General features: G+C 36.5%; 1 protein-coding gene across 34 annotated transcripts in view; it reads left to right on the plus strand.

Moving 5' to 3' along the window:
* Positions 1–20,587, plus strand: part of LOC139122823 (calcium-activated potassium channel subunit alpha-1-like) — a 145,274-nt gene that overhangs the window by 103,920 nt on the left and 20,767 nt on the right. For 9 of the 34 annotated variants that reach the window (XM_070688590.1, XM_070688589.1, XM_070688591.1 and 6 more), the window contains 6 exons: positions 3,859–3,927; positions 6,431–6,475; positions 8,299–8,380; positions 10,915–11,004; positions 14,399–14,476; positions 17,125–17,251. In XM_070688590.1, coding sequence (XP_070544691.1) covers positions 3,859–3,927; positions 6,431–6,475; positions 8,299–8,380; positions 10,915–11,004; positions 14,399–14,476; positions 17,125–17,251 — 491 coding nt within the window. Of the gene's footprint in view, positions 1–3,858; positions 3,928–6,430; positions 6,476–8,298; positions 8,381–10,914; positions 11,005–12,157; positions 12,233–14,398; positions 14,477–16,728; positions 16,759–17,124; positions 17,252–20,587 lie in introns of all 34 variants that reach the window. The other 25 variants (XM_070688614.1, XM_070688610.1, XM_070688613.1 and 22 more) reach the window with 13 other exon arrangements.

Consider the following 20,587-nt stretch of genomic DNA (forward strand, 5'->3'; position numbering starts at 1 on the left):
GGGGACATTATCTATTATTTGTTTTAATTATTTTAAGGGAAGCTAATGCGTAATTTCAGCAACAAATTTTTGTGGTTAACGGTATTGGATGAACATACAGCAGAATTCAATGTTTGATCACTCAAACCGTCAATTCGTTTCGTATTTCCCACAAGGTGTCCGTCTGTGTGTAACACTACCCTCTTGCAGTGTTAAATCAGTACTTCCGTCTCTGTTTGTCTTTGAACTTTGGACTTTATTAAATTGATTACATCATATAAATAAACAACACCTGCCTGAGTGTCTCAGATTGCTTGAAAGTACAAAAATAAAATGTGTTCATTTGACTCAGGGTTTAACTCATGTAAATTTTGACTTCGCTTTTTGCCTTGACATCAGTGACCACATCATTGAATTGAAAATTACTCTGTTGTATGTATAAACATATTGCCATAAAATTTATGTATTGTTTACGGATTATGATGCTTGATGGAAAAATGAGGTTTGGCAATATAGGAATATTTTGCATTCTATCATGGTTATGTGGTCAAGTACTCATTACCTGTGGCCAAACTTCTACATGTTAGCCTCTAATAGCAATATAATCTAGACACTTTTGATTATGTATGTCAGGTGAAAATGAGGGAATTTTGATCGAAACAAGCATCCGTCCTTTCTAGACATCGATCCTACAGCAATCTGAGACAGCCCTTGTGATCACTCCAGAAGATCCAAAAACTGTTGTAACAGTTGAAAATCTGTCAGATTCAATCTCGTTGGTCCTTCCCTCATGAAGTGCCCTGATGTAGAGGGCCATGCAACTCCAAGGTCAACAGAGCACCTCACTTTATCCTTGAGCATCAGGCTTCAGTCTGTGAGATTTCTTGCAGATGTATATTCCTGATAGACTTCTTCCTCTTCCCATGGTACCACTATATCTTGTTCTTTGTTTTTTGTTTTTTTCCATATTCTGTATCCGTATACCAAAAAGGTCAGTCCTGTAGATAAAACCTTGTGTGTGTGTTTTCTTCCACTTTGATAATCTGTGATATGTTCACTTCCATGTAATAATTCTTCGTACTCCATTATGATGTAACACGAGTGTGATGCACCATGTTATTTTATATCACCGGGTAATATTCATAATGCAATCAGAATAGATGTGATATTGATTTCAGCAAGCGTGTCTGCCCATGAGGATTATTTGTGTGGTTTATAAACAGAATATGATAGTATTGTAATGTAAGCCAATGCTTAATTGAGATGACACAGTTGTCAGGATGTCGACAATGAGATTTTGCATCATTAAAATGAGTGGTCTTGATTCCAGAGTGTGGCTGGAACTGTTTTCTACAGTGTAATATCACTGCACTCTTTTTGTGTTCTTTACACGCTGCTGTCATTCTAGCGTGCCGGACACCAGTAAAAAATCACCAAAGTGAATATCATCGTATAAAGACAAATGTCACGTCCAACGTCAAACTCAAACAAATACTTTTTGAGGGCACCTAAGCTTATGCACCAGGTTTGGCATATGCACACCGATGCCACGTTGTGATAACACATGAGAAGCAATACTGAAAAGTAGTGATGTCATCGAAATGTGTGCCACCAAAGTAATGATGTCATCAGAATCTGCCAGATAACGTACAGCATTGTGTCAACACCAATCTGGGCAAACTTCTTGCTCTGTCAAAAGCAAGGAAAAAAATTTCTACTTCATAAATAATGTTAGGATGATTTTAAAGCCAACGGAATGAAATGAGCAAAAGTTGAGCTGGCTGTCTCCATGGCTACTTATCGCTTCACATTTCATTCGCCAAAGATGGTGAACAGGTACAGTTCACCGTGCTTTCTCATCGCTGCAAGGTCATGAAAAAAAAGACTCTTTTCAACATTGCCAAACTGCCAGAGTTCATGCGCACATTTTGTCCCCTAAACTCTTCCATTTATCGATTTTCAAAGATCAGGTCCAACACACGTTAAGGAAATCATGTAAATGTGTGAAATCAAACGATCTGTAACCTAAAACACATTTCGTAGGACTATCAGTGTTGTAGTCATATGATTGATGTTTTGGTCTGCATATTTTGGTGTAGCATTTTCAGTCTGGACATATAAGTGAATTGAATCAATAAAGAATTTAAATGTGAGTAAAAATGAAAATCATAATTAGACAATATTATGGAGGTAAAAACAGGCCTGAGATGAAAAAGATGTTTTGCTGATAACTTTATGATACAGTGAAGAAGACAACATTTATAATTTTGCCCGCACTATTGATCAGTTTGACCCTTGACCCCCATCTTCATGAAAATGATGGCTATTGATTCATGGTGAACTTCCTCATCTGTTCGCCATATTTAGAAAATAATGTTGAACATTTTTTACGCAGACTGAAATGATTTGTCATGGTTTCATTTGGCTTTTGGCAATTATCTATGAACCCTTTGAGCGCCAAAGTCAATCTTTGTCACCCTTACACAATATACCCCAGTCAAATTTTGTTAGAATTTTGCCAAAATTTTGATACAAAACTGTAGCTAATTAAATGTGATGTCCATTTGCTCCAAAATTACTCAAAACAAATACAGAAAAATTCATAAAGATTGGTAAAATGTTGCACTAACATTTTGGTGGGAAAAATTACGGCACTCATAGGGTTAAAAATGTTATTCTGATGTTTTGGTGGTCAAATATCATATAATTGACCAATAGCACTGATTGCAAATAATGTCATGCTTTTCTCTCATTAATATGCATAAATAAATATTTGTCTGCATTTTCCTCATAAATGACGAAAATAAAACCTGCTAGCGTTACAATGGTTACTAAAAGTCACGCTAGTTTGCGGTATTTATGGTTGAGACTACAAGCTGCAACAACAGCTGCGCATGCAGCAACAAAGTTTGTCCGAATTTTAGGCAGCGTTGTCCGAAAGTTGCGCGCGTGGAGCTATATTTAGTAACAAACCTGAAATTGCGATCAACGCTATTTGAAAATATTCTACGTGCTGCGATATATTTTTATTGAAAGCAGTCTCGATGAAAGTTGTAGTTAAATTCAGAACTTTTAGATCCAAACTCTGGCAGTATGGCTTTGTCTGACAACTGATACTTTCTAACCATTACTTGTTGTATTGGTAACTTCTATTCTCACTTGTTGGTACATTTCGGAAAATTTTACATTCTACACTATGCCTTTTTGTTTTAATCTCATGTATCGCCTTAGCTTTTGGTTTTCTCATCTTCATTGACTTCATCTTCCTGAGTACTGGCATGTCCTGTCCAAAATTTTGAAAAATTGGAAGTACAATATACAATATCCAATCGGATAATTGTTCTTGAATAGTTACTGATATGATATCAAGTTCAAGGTGAGATGCCAAAAGATATGATTGTTCGTTCAGTATAGAATTACCCATGTTTAGTTGACCATGTTTCACCATGATATGTGTCCTAGTTGACCATGTTTCACCATGATATGTGTCCTATATCAACAAAGCATATTAATCATTTTCAAAAGATGGTAATAAATTATGTACATCATGATGTTTGCAGTGCAAGCACAGAAAGAAAAAAAATATGATTTTTCAAGAAATACAAAAAAAATATAAAATTTGATTTGAAAAGCATCCCACTGTAATTTTGTCTGATAGGACCAAATTTTGAAGTATATATTAAATTGCAACTCCACACATTGACAAGAATATACAAATGAGGATAAAAAAATTTCAAAAAAGAGAGAAAATTATCTTTTAAAGGATGGACATGCCAGTAAGAGGAGGGGCTTATGCTGTTTGCTTCTTTTCCAACTGTTTTTTTATCTCTCACTTCACCGTCTGTTTGTGGTGACTACACTCTGCTGTCTTTACTGAAGAAAAAAGATTACCTATCCTTTACGAGGCGGAAACTTTGACAAAAGACGGCACAAAAGACGAAGTATCTGGTAAGAAACTCACGATTTTCAGAGTTGATGGCCGAGAAGAGCATGACGTTTTTTCATCTGTCCATATCCACCACCGAAAAGAGCCATTTGGTCAATGAAAGAATCATCTGCATCCAATTTACTGCTCAACCAAGATCCCAAAAGCAGCTGTCTGAGAGTTTCTATTTGATTTCCTATTTTCTTTGTATTTTCATATCTTTCTGAATTGGTCCTTTTCACCGTGTAGGAGTTCTCTAACCATCGTCCACGTAGACTGCTATAAAATGCATGGCCTCTCCCCGGTGGGTGAACCCTCCCTATAAAGCAAAATAACACTAACAAGCCAGCATCAATATCAAGATACATGTAGACCATTCCATTTAGATGTAGGGTGTTCAAAGAGGCAGAAGTGTTTCATTACCTTCCCTTCCCTGAATGCATGTAAAGTGGTCAAGTCTGCTCCCTGAATGACGATCGGATTAAACCATCAAGTGAACTGATGGGTAGGTCAGCTTGAATACTGAACGTTACACCACCAAAAATGAGGATGGGTTCTGCAACGCAGACTGGTCCCAAGAATTTGATAGACTCAGTATTTGTGGGCCTAAAAAGGCCAAGTATTATTCTGTAAAGTATCTCTGTAGGACTACAAAACCATAAAGGTTAACAACAAGGATTTACTCATAGCCCAACAGACCCCCATAACTTGGTATGCAGATTCCATCTCACTGGTACAATCAGGATCCAAATTTTACCATTATCGAGTTCAATGATTACTATGTTTTGTTCTGATAACTGTCATTTATTCTTCAAACCAGTGAGCTCAAATTTGCTGTAGTCTAGCTTTTCTTCCATAAATTCCTGAATGTCTGCTTTCTTTCTCAAAACTTTGCAATTTTCCCTGCCAATACAAGAAGTGCTTATACCTGGAGATGTCGCTTTCTGAGAATCCTGCAGCCTCACTCAGCCGATCACTCAATCAACGTTCTGTTTTTGATCTGAAAAGTTCCAGGTCTTTGTCTGCATGCAATTTTAATACTTTGTTTCAAAGTCGATGTCATCCACAGTCTTTCATTTAAAACTGCTACAGTTGTGGTACAGTTAGTTGCGATAATTCTGTCATTATCTTTATTTCATAGTTTGAAAAACGGGGTTGATCTCAGGGAACAGTGTTGATCAGATACCTATCATGTAATACTTCTTGCAAACATGTAACTACAATTGGTGACTGTTCCCCCAACCCCTCATGTAACTTTTTATTCACCTCAAAAAATTTTACATCAACATGGTGTCACCAGTAGTCACCTCTGAAGTGCATCCCAACCTCCCAACCCCTCCCCTATCGCATGGAAACACTAATTTGCATATGAAACTTCATTATGAACTTCCCAATGCAAATGAGCATTTTTTTGTTGACTGTAGACTGCATGGTTGGTGTACCATCATAAATGATGAACCCAGTATTATGAGCATTAGATGTTCTTGATGACGCAGCTTCAACTGAAAACATCGTCCGTGACTTTATTTTAATAGTGAAATGAACAGAATGCAACAAGTTCATCGACCAATCAGTGAACATCATAACCTAATTTAAATAAATACAGCATATGAACCCAAATGTCGCAACTTGTTTCTAGTCATTATGGTTTGGAATTTTCTCATTGGAGAATTTTCATTTGCATGTCAAAAATATTGTTGTCATTGTTTGTTTTTGTTAACTTTTGTTCATCAGACACACCTTTTATTCTTTTATCCTGAATGAGATGTGCTACAATTCTGCATGCATTTACTTTACCTCTGCATGTTTGCATACTTTCAGACTTTTTATGTCTTAATTTTCAGTAATTTGATTTTCTGTCTGACATAATCATTTCCTTTTTAGATAGGTGTACCGGTACAATCAGATCTCACACAAACATTTGCAGACGTCACAGGCAAATATACATCATGTTGGCACTCATGTACTGATACTGAAGTATGAAAATCCGATATCCATTTTAACCCATGGAGAGTGGTTTACAAATATTTCAAATGCATGGTTTTACCATGTATGACTTTTACTGAAATTTTCATTTTTTTTATTCAAAATTGCAAAAACTGTAAACAAACTTTACCATATGTATCACTAATACAGACTCTCATGGTGTTTTTATTTTGAGTATAAATAAATTTGAAAAACTGTCATTGCAACAGGAAAGACTTCGAAGAAAAGATAGGTTTTAAGAATTTAGAAGAAAAAATTCAAATTTTCAATTTTTTTAGTTTTTCTTTCTTGAGACTATTTTACAATTTTGCCAACAATTTATTTTTCCTGGAACACCAGTATAATGTGTGATTATAAATCAAAATAATTTTTCCAATCATATAGTGCTTCAGACATGTTGTAATTTGCCTGTTACACTACACTTGACACATGACATGTAACCTTTGTTTTGCTATAATGGCTGTTTTGGTTTTGCTGCATCTACTAATCACGCATACCCTGCATTTTTCACCCCTCGCTTTATGCTTTCCCAAACCATAGTCAGCCGTTTGCCACCTTACAACTTGAGTGACAAGGAACGCAAAGGTAACACTCCAAAGAAAAAAAACAACAAATCCATCCCTCTCAATACTGAATGTAGATTAAAATGTCTGGGAAATAAATTTCTCTATTGGTGCTTGAATGTGCATTAGATATCTGGTTATGTTGTGCTTGACTTGTAGAATCCTGCATGTTAAAAATAAAAACCTTTTATCTATGGTGTCCGATCTGCTCTGTTTTCCACAAGTGAATTCAGTAACTTGAGACCAGGGATAATGTATATGATTTGGATGCCTGACCCTTCTCACCCCCATTCCATGTACAGTGGTCCAGTCCAGTCACCCTATCAAAAACAATGCAAATGTTAAAGTCTGGTGGTTTGGGGAATAAGCAAGTAATATCTTGTGTGTTTCGTCTTTCCTGTCGATAGAGATGACAGGTTCACACCTATACACTGCACACAAAATAATAATGATCTGCACATTTCTGTGGGTTTGATATTTTACTAACCAGCTGGCATGACTGATAGTATAGAATGAAATGAAATGAAACTATCCTCCTTCCCATGATGCTCTATGTATGTTTGCTTACGTATGACTTCAGACTTTCTCCAGTGTATATTTCATGCCATGTTAAATGAAATTACTTCCAAGTTGTTGGGCTAGCCCTACCCTGTATTGCATCCAAAGTTTGCTGTGTACTAACAATGTAAATTGTGTTTTTAACTTACTAACTCTGTCAGTGTGCAGTGTCAAAGTTAATGTCAAAAATCTTAAATCTTTCAAAGAAAAATTCCAGTCAACAGTATGTAAGCATTGAATTTGATATTGCCATAGTAGGTATAGGCTTTTTAATTCATTTATATATCATATCGTACCATGATGAATATTGTTTGTGGTTGAAAAATTAAGAAAAGTTTATCATTCTTGAAATATTTTTGTGATATGCAATACATAGCGTTTATAGCTGTATGAAATATCCCAACCTCATTGGCTGTTGGTAGTGTATTTGAGTACAGTCTATGTTGATTATGATCATTGATTGGCCAAGACTGAATTTTGTCCCAATTGGCTGGTACTAACGTCCTGATATTTGCATGTATGCTAATTCATGTGATCTGATTGGCTAATACTAAATAGTGACACATCATTAACGGACAACAAATCGGTTTTACAGTTACATGTCATGTCTTTTTTGCACATTGTTAAAATATCAGTACTTCAAAAGATGTCAAAGAAATGTATAAGATGTTAGTTGTGTATAGAACAAATTTTCCTTTTATGAATGGGTCATGTAGAGGACTTTCTTTAGACATTGTCATAACGAGAATAATGTTTTTCGTGGTAGTTCTTGCGTGATAGACATTGAGGACCATCATTTCAAGAATAATATTTTACATTTTTTTCCAGCCAGTTTTCCAACTCCCGTTCTCAATAAGTATTGGCTGTGTAGTTTTAAAGCCAGAATTAATATTTCAAAAGTGTTGGCAACATTTTGATAATTTTGAGATGTCAAAATGATTTTATCCCAGCATGCAAATACTGGCACTCCCCTTGTAGAAATGGTACAGATGAAATATGGTAAAGATTGTCACAGATAGTTTTACCATGGTACCTTTAGTGTGAATCAAACCGTCATGGTGTCGTTTCAATACCGTATCACTGCTCCATTGTTGTGTGAAAATTATGCAAAACAAACGTGCATGAAACATTACACTGTCCAAGACATCGTTCCCTTCAGTCAGTTCTTTTTGTACAATACAGGTGTTGCTGTGTTCACAAACTGAAGGTAAGTGGAGCTCTATGATTCCAAATGTACAGTGTGATGAATTTTCTGATTCCGGTCTTTCTTTTCTTTTTCCACAACAGCCCTGTCTTTTCCATCGAATCTTGACCGGAAATTCAACGGAAACATCAGTCCAGGTGGATCACCACATAAAATGGGCCCAAGGTATGTAGACCATGCACTGACATGTAGTACAGTACAGTACTGTGAATGATACATAATGCACTCGTATTCTTGGGGAGGTACCTCAACTTTTGCTATGATGTCATCATGACCGAAGCACTCCAGGTCATGCATATCAGCTGTTGATTGGCTGATGAATACAGGTAGAGATCATTTTGGAGCCAATCAAAATCATTAAATCATACTGCTTACATTTAAATTTAAAACTGTGTAGAATTTTTTTTTAAGTCTAAGATGTTTTAATGGAAGATTTCTTTTGACATAATTCTTCAATTACTATATGCAGTTCAATTTGTGTGTGTACAGGATATATTGCTGAAATCACTGATAGTTTCCAAAGTCTAAAAGTTGGCCATCAACACTTTGTTATATTTTAGCTAGGTTGTGATATGACCTTTGACCTAGGTGCAAAAATTAAAGATCTGCATAGATCTTGAATGTCATTGACATGCAGTTGTATCGATTAGTCTTTTGTCCTACCATTACACTCAAGTTATGACTTAAACAAATCGTTCATATACAGTGTAGACCTCAAAATTCTTAATCATATGCTATACTGCGAATTGGCTAATATAGTTTGGAATAAAATTAAAAATTCCAGCCTGTTATTTCAAACGTTTTTGTGTTTTAACTTAGCAAAATAGGTCTTGATTAATGATCTCTGCAAGCCGTGCACTGTACTCAGAATGTAAAGAAATGTTCACAAACAGTGTGTTAGTAAATACACTGTTGAAAATGGCATGCCGTGTTATGCAGGGTACATTGTAACAAATTTTGGTGTGATGTCATATGCCAGGGACATAAGGTGATATGATGGAATGTGTTTAATAATATCACATCTACTTGTTACTTTCTTTCCCACAGCATATTGCCTGACCTCATAAAAATATATTTCATTGTTCCTTCTAACATTAATACATCTGCCACTATATGTCCAGACGACTCTCTCACGTGAAATTTCCGCATGAACAGAAAAGGAGGCATAGTTGCCAGCAATAGTTGATGTTGAGGACAATTGAAGTTTTTGGCTTTGCACAAACTCCTCTGATAAAATCCACCATATGAGAAAACTCAATTTTTCCAAGTGTGTTGGGCAGTAACTTCAGCATGCCCCATTTCAGATACAAAATAATAATTCTCTGCAACGTATGAATTCATGCTGTGAGGATTCCTTTAGTGGACATATCATCAGACACAGTGACTAAATTTAAATTGGATTAATGCTAGGAGGAACACTGTTATTATACACGTGATAATGAAAACTTTTAACTTCCAGATTTTCTCTCACGATTTTTGAAACCTGGTCTTATCCCGTGACCTTCTGTGTTTGAGGGATAACTCCATCTAGAAGCTGATTACATTGCAACGTTACTCCTTGATCAGAAAGCATGTCTGTCTGCCCAGCACAGCATCATGTAACCTGCACTGCAATGCAGCAACACAGCAACGGAAAGCACAGCATTCAGAGCACATATTAACGAGTACTGCACACAACAGCACCTTTGTCCCGCAACCAAAATTTTGCTGAATGGCAGGGCTGACTTCAGTCTTCAAAAGTTTACATTGATTGATACAAATTTCAAAAACGTCAAGTCAAAGCAATATACAAATTTGCTTGAGCAGTTTTATTTCTAAAAGATATTAAAATTGAACGATTTCAAGTACCATTTTGTTTTTGAGTTACAATTTTGTCATGAAACTTCAATTATTACACTCCAAAATTTGATAGATCAGTGCAGTATTTTAGCATGTCAAACACAATGTCTCAGCCCTGAATGTGTCATTTGAGCTATTCCATTTCTTGATTTCATACCATAATTTTTTTGTTTATTTTAATTTGTACAATTTGGCACCACTGAAGAAGACTTGGCCCAACAGTCTTACAGATTATCATAATCCTAGGGAGTCCAGTTGCTGCACAAAGCTTGGGAAGGCCCCCCCCCCCCCCCTGAGAAAATCCCATTGTTTCTATGATGAAAGTTGGGCCAAGTGCTCTTTAGGTGTGCCAAAACATTTGTGAGTGCACTGAAATGCATTTAACATTTTTGAATTTCAGACAGGTTCTGTGTATGCCCAAGTATGACCCAATTACTCTCTCTTTCCTTTATAAAGGTCCAACTGTGTAATGTTATACCAATATTTGGGGTAAATGGTTGAGGGTTTTAAAGGGACAGGAGTTCAAGGTCACTTCTTTTGCTAGCATTGTAGTTCGTGGTGTTTATGGTTTGGTTGCCAAGTTTTGATATTGTCTGGTGTGAAACATAAGAATTCTTGCAAACGAAGACAGTTGAAAAATCATCAACTATGCTGTTTTGGCCATGCATGCAAAATGAAGCATGGTCAGGCAGCAGATCTTTGCACAATTATGAGAGCGCCCTCGCAAGCCTGATTATGCAGCACATAAACATTGATGGAAAGTGATCAGATTTAAAACCAGAGGATTCAAAAGTTGGTGACGCAAATCAGTGGTGTTGATTCAAATTAATAGAAGCTATTTATATTAAATCGGAGAGCAGATCCCGGAGCCTGTACCACAACCCACGGAAATCCATGATCACTCAACGGAGATCACGAAGCCTTTCACTGACTCCAATGATGCCAAACAAGTTAGATATCATCTATACAAATTGATAACTTCCTTATTTTTTTTTTGCAATATCTAAGGTTGTGGGAAAGAACTTCTAGCCTTCATTATTGTCATGATGTAATAATATTTTGTTTTCTTTTCAGCCGTAAATAACTTCCCAGACTTTTCCCAAACGCACCCCACCCTGACTTCCTGGAGGTCTTCTTGTCTGAGGGGTCAAAGTGCATTCTACATTGTCAACCTCGTTCTAAATATTTCTGAATTTTCTTCAGTACAGAGGCATAGCTCTTCAAATAATGCAGTATTTCAACCGGTTGTATGTATTAGTCCTCATAACATGTGATCTTATTACTTAAAAACTATCCAGGGGTATTTTTATTACACATATTTTTGCAAATAAAATGAAGTTACAAAAAAAAATTTGATTCTATTCACCGTAGATATATCACTATATGTAGGCGAGCTGGTAGAGTAGTTGATTTGCACCACTGTCAGCTGCCGGAATTCCAGCAACTGCGATTCACAGTTATCTTCAATGGAAGTGTTTTTTCCCAATATGCTACAAGAAAAGCAGGCAGATTAATTTTGTTAAAAGAACACCTATTATGGATTGTACCCACAATACATGTTTGTGTGGCAAATCAAGTTTTATTAACTTTTCACTCAGAAGGCACACTGTAGCAAATTACATTATGATTCCCCAAACACTGATCAGGTAATCAGATTTGACAGTTGAAGTCTCCATGCTACAAGAAAATTCAGAAATTTGCCTCTGCTGTGTCTTTTCCATTGTATTTCTGTTCATTCCGTAATTTCAAAGAGTGCCATCAGGAACAAAACATGAGTGAAATTTTACATTAAAACTACAAAAAGTCTGTTTCTAGCACATTTCTGAGATTTGGCATCACAGATACTGTATCCTCAGCAGATATCATTATCCGTGATACACATTATAAAATAAAAATCACAAAACGTACAGCTATTTTTCTATAATTCTTCTTTCTTCAGATGTATTCCCTCTGTGGTACTTTTCCCTGATTTTCAAGGGGCGCATTATTATTTATTTTTTTCATTTCAATTATTGCCCAGGTTGTCGATGTTTTATCACAAGGAATCACTAGTCTGTGTCATTTAAAGCACTCTTCAATATTTTTAATGCATTTTCTATCCAGCCGCCCCAGTGTTGGTAGTCTCGGCTATTTGTTTAGCAAAATAAAAGATGCATCTACAGCCTACGACTTCGATCGGTGGGTTTCCAGGCGTTTATGTCGTTGGAAGAAGCCCTCGGTGGTAGTTGGCTTGCACACAAAGTTTGTAACATTACTATTTTGTTAGTAGAAATAAATGTGTTGCTTGAAAAGTGAGGATCTCTGAAAGTCAGGAAGCTTGAAGTTTGTCATCCAGTCATTGAAATTAAGTTTGCAACAGTTATGAGATCAGTGTAATATTTCTTTTGCTGTTCAGAAAGAATTTAAACAGGTTTATATGTGCAGGTACACTATTATGCTCTCTTAGCATGTAAAAGAAATTTCAAGAATGTTGAAAAAAGTTTGAAAAAACATTCCCATTTGTGTAAGTAGAGGTGGTTTGCCTGTGGCATTTCTGTTTTGGCATTTGAATTGAAGTGAAACTTCACTTAAACCTGTTTTAGTAGTGAAATTATGACATCACAGCCACATATAAATAAACTTAGCATTCAATTGTGGGACTTCGCTATTAACTCACTGTGTTTACTATAACTATGTTGCAAGCCCAGACAAAATTATTTCCACTAAAACATTTCAGATTTTATAAAAAAGGAAACTATGAATACTTAGGTCTCCCTAGTATGGTATATTAAGACACAAATTAATTCAAATTCATGAAAGCTAACCTGTACATGAAAAAAAAATATTGGTAGAGGTACACTGAAAGTTGTAATGTTCAAGCTGTAGCGTACAAGTCAACTAACACAAGGGTTTCCATTAAACTTTTTGAATGGATGTCAAATATTCAATGATTTTTATTTTATGTTCATTGTCATTCAATGTCCTACTTGCACGCTAATGTTAAATATCTTATTTCTTTTATCATAACACACATATGTTTTTATATTCACACCACACAATACACAGGTAAGCTGATATACCCATCCCTGCCGTACTCAGCCTTACAGACGCACATAACATTTTGTGTTTACATGTTCATATACGTTGTCAATGTTTTTGTTCTACAAGCATTTTTTTTTTTGAGCCACAGAACTAATTGTAAACCTGCCCCACTCCCTGGTTAGTTCGATACTGAAAAGATTGGCACTGTATCCGAAACCATCCCTCACAAAACAAGACTGGACATCTAAAGTACAAAAATTTGCATATGATTTGCATATTTTTTGTGATTTGATTCAATATTTAAATGTCCTGGAAATGTATGCACTTTGAACAATTTACGTGATTGGAACATTTCTGTGAGGGATGTTCAGATTAAGAAGCATAGTCTGCTACATATCAATGCTGATTGGCTGTGAAAAACTTACTCAGTGTGTTCTCCCAGTTTATCGAGGTTCTGTTGTATGGCTGTTTCTTGTGTACTAGGGAAAGATATTTGTTCCATAGCTACATGTATCAAAAACTGTATAGCCAGATCCATGAATTGATAATGCATTCTGGCCCACTTGACTGGAAATGGAGATATTTCACTCTCAAATTTATTGCTCTGTCCATTTGCAGTACCAATGGGTCAATATTTAATATTGACTTGATCATTCACTTGAACATGTGACACTACAAATTTGCATATTTGGCATCTACCACACAACACCTATAAAATTAAAAAGGAGTAGGTATTGTTGATTCTGTCTACGTACATTTATACTCCAGCAGTCTTTAAATATGAGATGTGGAAGTGTCTTGAATTTGACTTCAGAGATGGAAATAGAAGGAACTTCTGAAATATATAATGGCTTGAACTTCAGGCACATTTGACTAGGGTTATTACCTGTAGGTTCCTAGCTCCCATTACCATATATATATATATATGACATATTACAATGAGTTCCTTTTCCTCAAAATGTAGAGGTGTCCATCTGCAGTTCCCCATCGTCATTCCTCCTGAACGGTATTCTGGCCTACCTTTCCATGTTGTCCCTGACTGACAGGACTGCGAATATCGTAGTTATTTAGTTTGTCAATGAAATATTTCCTTGGCCACCATTAGGTTTTTATGCAAATAATGAGTTCTAATTTATTTTATTTCAGCCTATTTTAGATGTGTTCAGTTGTGTACCGATTTTTGCCAAGCGTGATGAAACCTCTCCCAATACCTTCACCCATGATCCCTAGATCGAGAATACCCAATCAAGTCCCCCAAGTTTATGTTTTGTGTATAATGTATTCATTACATCGTTTTGTTTTCCATTTTGCACGTTTTTGTAGCACCCCTCATGCACGTCCCCGAATAGGAGGCATCCCACATTTGCATATCGCAGAAGAAAAGCCAGACACACGTCGTCGGTGGGTCATATTCAAATACACAACACACACTACAGACATGTTCAACCTATATGTGACTTCCAGGCCATTTTCAAACATTTCATCAATAAATCACCATATTTGGCATTTGCGATGCTGCCTATGAATAGGTCATACCCTGAATTTGAACAGATCATGGTACAAACAAACCTATGTGCGCAAACATGCGTACATGTATTTCCATATGCATTTGTATACATGGATTTGTTTGTACCGCTATCACATGATTTTTCAGGCATGCTGAGTCTGTTGAACAGATTGTGTCCTCCTTATTCCAGAGTAGAACCATTGTCGCCTGTTGTTTTTCTCACGAAACTTATGAGAATATGAGTAAAACCCATTGATAGTTTAGATGCATACACATGTATAATCTGACTCAAGCGATATGAATGAGTTTATATCCTATCATACATCACTTTGTAATATCCAACTTGCAGAATACCTCAGTATTATTTCATTTTATCCATCTGACTAAAATCCTGGCCCCAATTGCTATTTGGTAGGGAATGTTCAATGATCGACAAAGTATTTTACAATACCATTCTGTAAGGAGTTGCCGTAACATAGAAATTGGTTGCTGTCCCAACACAACCAAAGAAAAGTGAAGACAAACCTTATCTATAGCCAGGTTCCAATCTATATCAGCACCGGAAAGCAGTTGATCACTTCTGGTTATAGTGTTTCCAAAAACAGACACGGAATTTAGATGGAACATTTAAATACCGTTTATTCAATTCAAGCTTCACAAAAAGTTTAAACCTCACGAAGTCACATATAGGTTGCTTGTATTCATTCACACATAAACATTTGATCTTCAAATCTATGTACAGTCTCATCTGTTTTCACTTCGACTGACTGAAATCACTCATTCTTCTCTCTGCCTTTTGATGTGTATGCCTGTCTTTCTTATTTTTCAAACTTGACAGGTATGTGGTTTATAATCCTCCTCCATATCACTCTGCATCAATCGATTATAAACTTATAACTATCCCTTTTTTTCCATTTTCTGCTTTTCCATGACACTGCATTATGATTCAAACTTTTCTCTACTTCTGAATAGCTTTACTCACTCTCAAGATTGTTATTTCTGTATCTAGGACCTGACTTTCCTTGGGTAACCTTTAAAGCGTGTTACAGCTTCACCTGCCAAGTGCTTGCTCTATGATGTCATGTGACTAGACTCCCTAGTTCACTTACTTTTAATCACTGTTTCAATCCGGCAGCCTTTTGTAACCTTTTTACTGCCATCCTCAAATTTTGTGTAAATGCTGGCAAAAAATAATCTCTGCTTTATATTTGGTAACAATTCATGTGGGAAAATGTAAAAATTTATCCAAATATTAATGCTAAGGTTGTAAGTGTTACTGCCTAAAAATTTCTATAATGTTAAAAATTTTGAATATCGAACTTCACAGCTGACAGATAATAGATGATGGCAGTAGTAAGGCTGTGACTCCTTTATGCTTTGTCAATTTTACATTCGATTCTTAACCTTTGTGAAGGGTCATAACTTCTCTTCTTTATGTTACGTAAACTCCTTGCGTTATGAAAAGAATAAAGTAAGACTTAAAGGAGATTTCAGTGATAAGTATTTGATGCTACAGAAGCTTATATCTCTCTAGATGTAGTATTTTCAACCATTCTCTGATCAACGTAAAGACAATTATGAAATGTTGAAACTGTCCATTGTAAAATTATCATCTTCCAATAATGATGATTCCACAAAATTTCATATTTGATTTCACTGGCTCATAATTTCTACAAACCACTTTGAGTGGGAAATTTTTTGCACATTGTATTTTGGAAAGAAAACATGAACAATTTTGATCATTATTTCTTGACTGTAGCTAAGGTTACAGTTGCCAAATTTGGCAGTCAAAGGGTGTACCCTTTCACCCCTCTCAGTAGTTTGGTCCATCCTTTCATTAACATTGCAAGTTCAAGTAAATGTGGCCGGGCCGAACTACAGGGATGAAAGAGGTGGTTTAACTGTAAAATATCACCGTTATAAGACATGTTTCAAAAGGAGTGTGGCCAAAGAGTTTAAAGGAAACTTTCCTACCTTCTCTCTATTTTACTAGCATGTAAAACCTATACTCTTTTTATCTGCTGCGTTTCAGCTTGCAAACATTACAGATTTTTACACTCTCCCTAGCATTGGCAAACCTATACAATCCACAGCCTATCTTTTACAAAGTGTATTGACCTTTTACTGTCTCTTAATCTTCGTCTAGCTATTCTTCTTTCTTACCCCAAATGTCTAGGTTTGTAACCTCTTTACTCCAGTACTATCACTTGCGCATTCAGAACATGTTGCTTTATTAATAGTAATGTTTTTTTTTCATGATTAGAAAGCTGTTGAAATATGTTAATGTTCAAGTTCAAACAAGTTGTAAAAAAAAATATAAAGTTTTCTGGATTTATATCGTATGTAAGAATTATGAATGCACCAGTTTCCAAACCAAGTTCTATTAAAATGAAAAATGCATGTTCCAATGTTTTAAGCTCTCTTATGTTGAAAATTCCATGATTGTCATCAACTGCAAAATACCATACTCAATATTTTTACCAACAAACAAACAAAATTAAATAGAATATATTTGTTTACCATCACCCAAATGTACAAACAGGCCAAGCTACCCACCTCATGCACCGCCAATAACGGAACATAAAGAGCTTGAGGAAGATACAAAGCGGTTTGATTCCACCGGTATGTTCCATTGGTGTCCATCGAGAAGTCTTGAAGAAGCTGTTTTGGTGAGTGTATGAACAATATTATGATTTGCTCAGCTTCCCTTTCTGACCATTTTCCATGATGCTGACACCTAGCAACAGGAATGTTTTAGCAAATGAGCGATTGAATGGTCATATCAGGTTATAACGAAAATATTGCAAAGGATGTGCAAGGACAGAAGACAGGGTGTTGCCTGACGCTAAGTGGAGGGTGATGTCCGAGTGCATCCATTGAGGTACTTTTGTAAAAACCCTTAAAGCCCCAGTATTTGTAACTTTTAACCTTTTTTTATGTTTGAAATTACATATTATTCTCTTACATCCATCGTGAAATGTTGTTCAGTGAAGAAATAAGCCAAATTTGTGCTCCTGTAGTGACATACAAACGCTAAATAATGCCCTATCGAGTTGGTTGCCGCGCGGGTTTGTTGACAACTTGTAGGCTGTGCACGTGATCGAGAACGCCGATACTGATGACATCATCGAGCCTGCAACATTCCTGGGGCCATGCCATGACACGCCACAGTGCCTGGGTAATCGCCCATGGTCGCCGGCTGAATGACCTGCGAATGGTTTTATTTTGTTCTTCTCCGTTCAAATACGTACTGCTACTGTGTTTCAGAGGATACAGAACTTTGGCAGAGGAGGCTGACATTCTATTCTGGTACCGTGTGCGTTATATACGGATTATTCAAACTGCAGTGCAGTCGGCAGTGCACCGCGATGCGCACCCTGCTGTTGCTCACTCAGAACTCCGGGTTACCGATGTAAAATCAAGACGACACTATATACACTTGGCTCACTTCTGTAGGCTCACTTCTGTAGGCAAATAGCTATCAAAATTGAGTAACTTGAAGTAATAAATTTCAGCTGATTGTCGCTTTAGCGGCAAGGTGATTGCGAAATCCAAGCAACGTAGTTTGGCAATGTATGGTAGGCTGTCGAATGCAGTGAACACGATGGCCTTTGGCAGCAAGTAAGGGAACCGTCAGTATTTACGACCTGGGGGTCATTCAAAAATTGAAAGTTTTAAGGGGGCGCTCAAAATGTTTTTTCTTTGTCTCACTCTGTCTTCAATTACATAATGATTAGTTGATTATATATATTTTACTCTGATACATATTAAATAAAAAGAAAATAAATACTCTAACAGTACAAATAAATATCAACTAGATGAAGCAAGGCAAAAAACTACAAGTAGCTGCTACTACTAGCAATACTTATTATGAAAGAGAAGATAGTGACGATGAGAATGATATCGTTGTTCATGTACGCAATGGCACCAGTGACATTAAAGAAGAGGATCAACAGTGGTGATGATGATGTCACACAGTAGTTTTCTGCAGTCGTTACCAGGGTTGGAAGGAGAGGCTGGGTCATGGAGAAATGTTCTCGACAGATACCACTATAAGTGCACAGGATCTAGGACAAAACTGAACTGTTGTGAATTCATCCTTTATATTATCATAGAAATTTATATTTTATTTGACTTGAGTTCAACAACCATTTGGACATTTAACCATACCATAACAGGGATAGAAATACTTTTTTATTTCTTGTGGCAAAAGTTTGCCACCGGATATGAAATCTGGTGGCAATTATGAAAAATCTGGTGGCAGTTTAACACATTATGTGATCGGTATAATACAACATTTTGTCATTGCCACATACTCATTCTAATTTATAAATTCTTGAAAATATGGTGAGTACACGTCACAAAAAGTCAACCCATACTGCATGCCTCGAAAAAAATTTTGAAACTTACTAACCGTGGGACACGTGAATTTCATTTTTACTTGCCCGAGAGGAAAAAGTACTTGCCCTAAATTTCTAATAACTGTACCAGTAATTTGTAACAGAGAGCAAGAGTTTGGCCATATGAAGTGAATTCAAAGAGGAAAAAACAGATTCAAACAAGAACTACATCTTGTTAAAATGAAGGACTATTACCAAATCTGAAATGTCCAGAAGAAATGTGAGAATACTTTAGTCTTTTCTGTAGATTTTGGCCATTTAGAAAACATCTTTGAATTTGGAATTTTTCCACAACCTAGTCAAATTAAAATCTTTGCATAAGAGTAATAAGATTGTGTGATTTACAATGTGCATGGCTGGCTGCTGTCTTTATTATCAAGCTGAGATCACAAACAACTGCTCTGCTAGTGTTTATCTGCCAATGCATATGCACATGTACATCTGCAACTCTTTTACCTGTTTACATGTTTGCTCACTGAGCACAGCAGTCTTTCAAAGTTTATTGATGAATGTATTCGTCAAGAGAGCAGATTCAAGTTTCGTTTTCGTTACTCTTCAGTGCAGATTTGTTTTCTGTAAGTGAGAGCCGATCCCTAAAAACCAAGGTCACGTAATAATTTGAAACTGTCTGCATCTCACGCACTACGTAGCTGCAATATGTGGCCTCCTTGGTTGACTTAGCTGTGGGTCCATCGCTGTGGTGTTTTCGGACGGTATTCCTGCCTTTTACGGGCTGGTTTTGACTTTTGTGGTGGCGGGGTTAAAATCTTAAAAAGTCAAAACCAGCCCGTAAAAGGCAGGAATCCCGTCCGAAAACACCACAGCTATGGACCCACAGCTATGGTCGACTGAGCCTGTCTCGACTACGATGTAAACTTGTACTTTTTCATCTGGGTGTTGATTTACGTTGAACAGTAAGCATTGCCGAGATCTATGGCTTTGAATAAGTTTACATCCATTTACAAAGCACATGGTGCAATTACACTATCGCGTGAAGCCGATCGACCGTCATTCAACTCATACGCTTGCACAAAGAGAATGGCAACCACTGTCAAGAGCATACCACTTTACGGCACACATACAAAACAGTGAGTTCACTCCGTGTCGTCGGAGAGAACATGTCGCAAAAACTGTATTTTTACGACTTTTTGTGTTTTACAACAGCAAGAACGATTATTTTGCGATGTGGGGCGGATTTTCAAGGGTTTTCAGAAAACACTTCTGAGAGTTGAAGGACTTACAATGATTGTAGACGTGTACAGACCTAATGAAATACGTTTTCAAGCTTGAATTGTCCAGAGCTTAGTTAATTCAACCGCTGGTGGACTTGCCCGTCGGACGGGAAGCATATGATTTTAATTGCCCGACCGCAAAATTCACTAGCAACGGGTGTGGGCGATAGGAATTTTGAGCCTGTACTGGCTAATGAATTGCAAGTATTTATTATTATTTAATTCACGCATGCTGCACTTTGGCTTTGTTTTCAAAATGTCACAACATGCTTTTATCTTGTGCCCTACGACTGCATTATGCGGCTATCACAGAGAACAACAACATGTCAAGTGTACAAAAGCTGCTGTCATCGATATGGAGATTAGCCAATCA

This window comes from Ptychodera flava, chromosome 22 (assembly GCF_041260155.1).
Source record: "Ptychodera flava strain L36383 chromosome 22, AS_Pfla_20210202, whole genome shotgun sequence".
In the NCBI taxonomy this organism is placed as follows: Eukaryota; Metazoa; Hemichordata; class Enteropneusta; family Ptychoderidae; genus Ptychodera; species Ptychodera flava.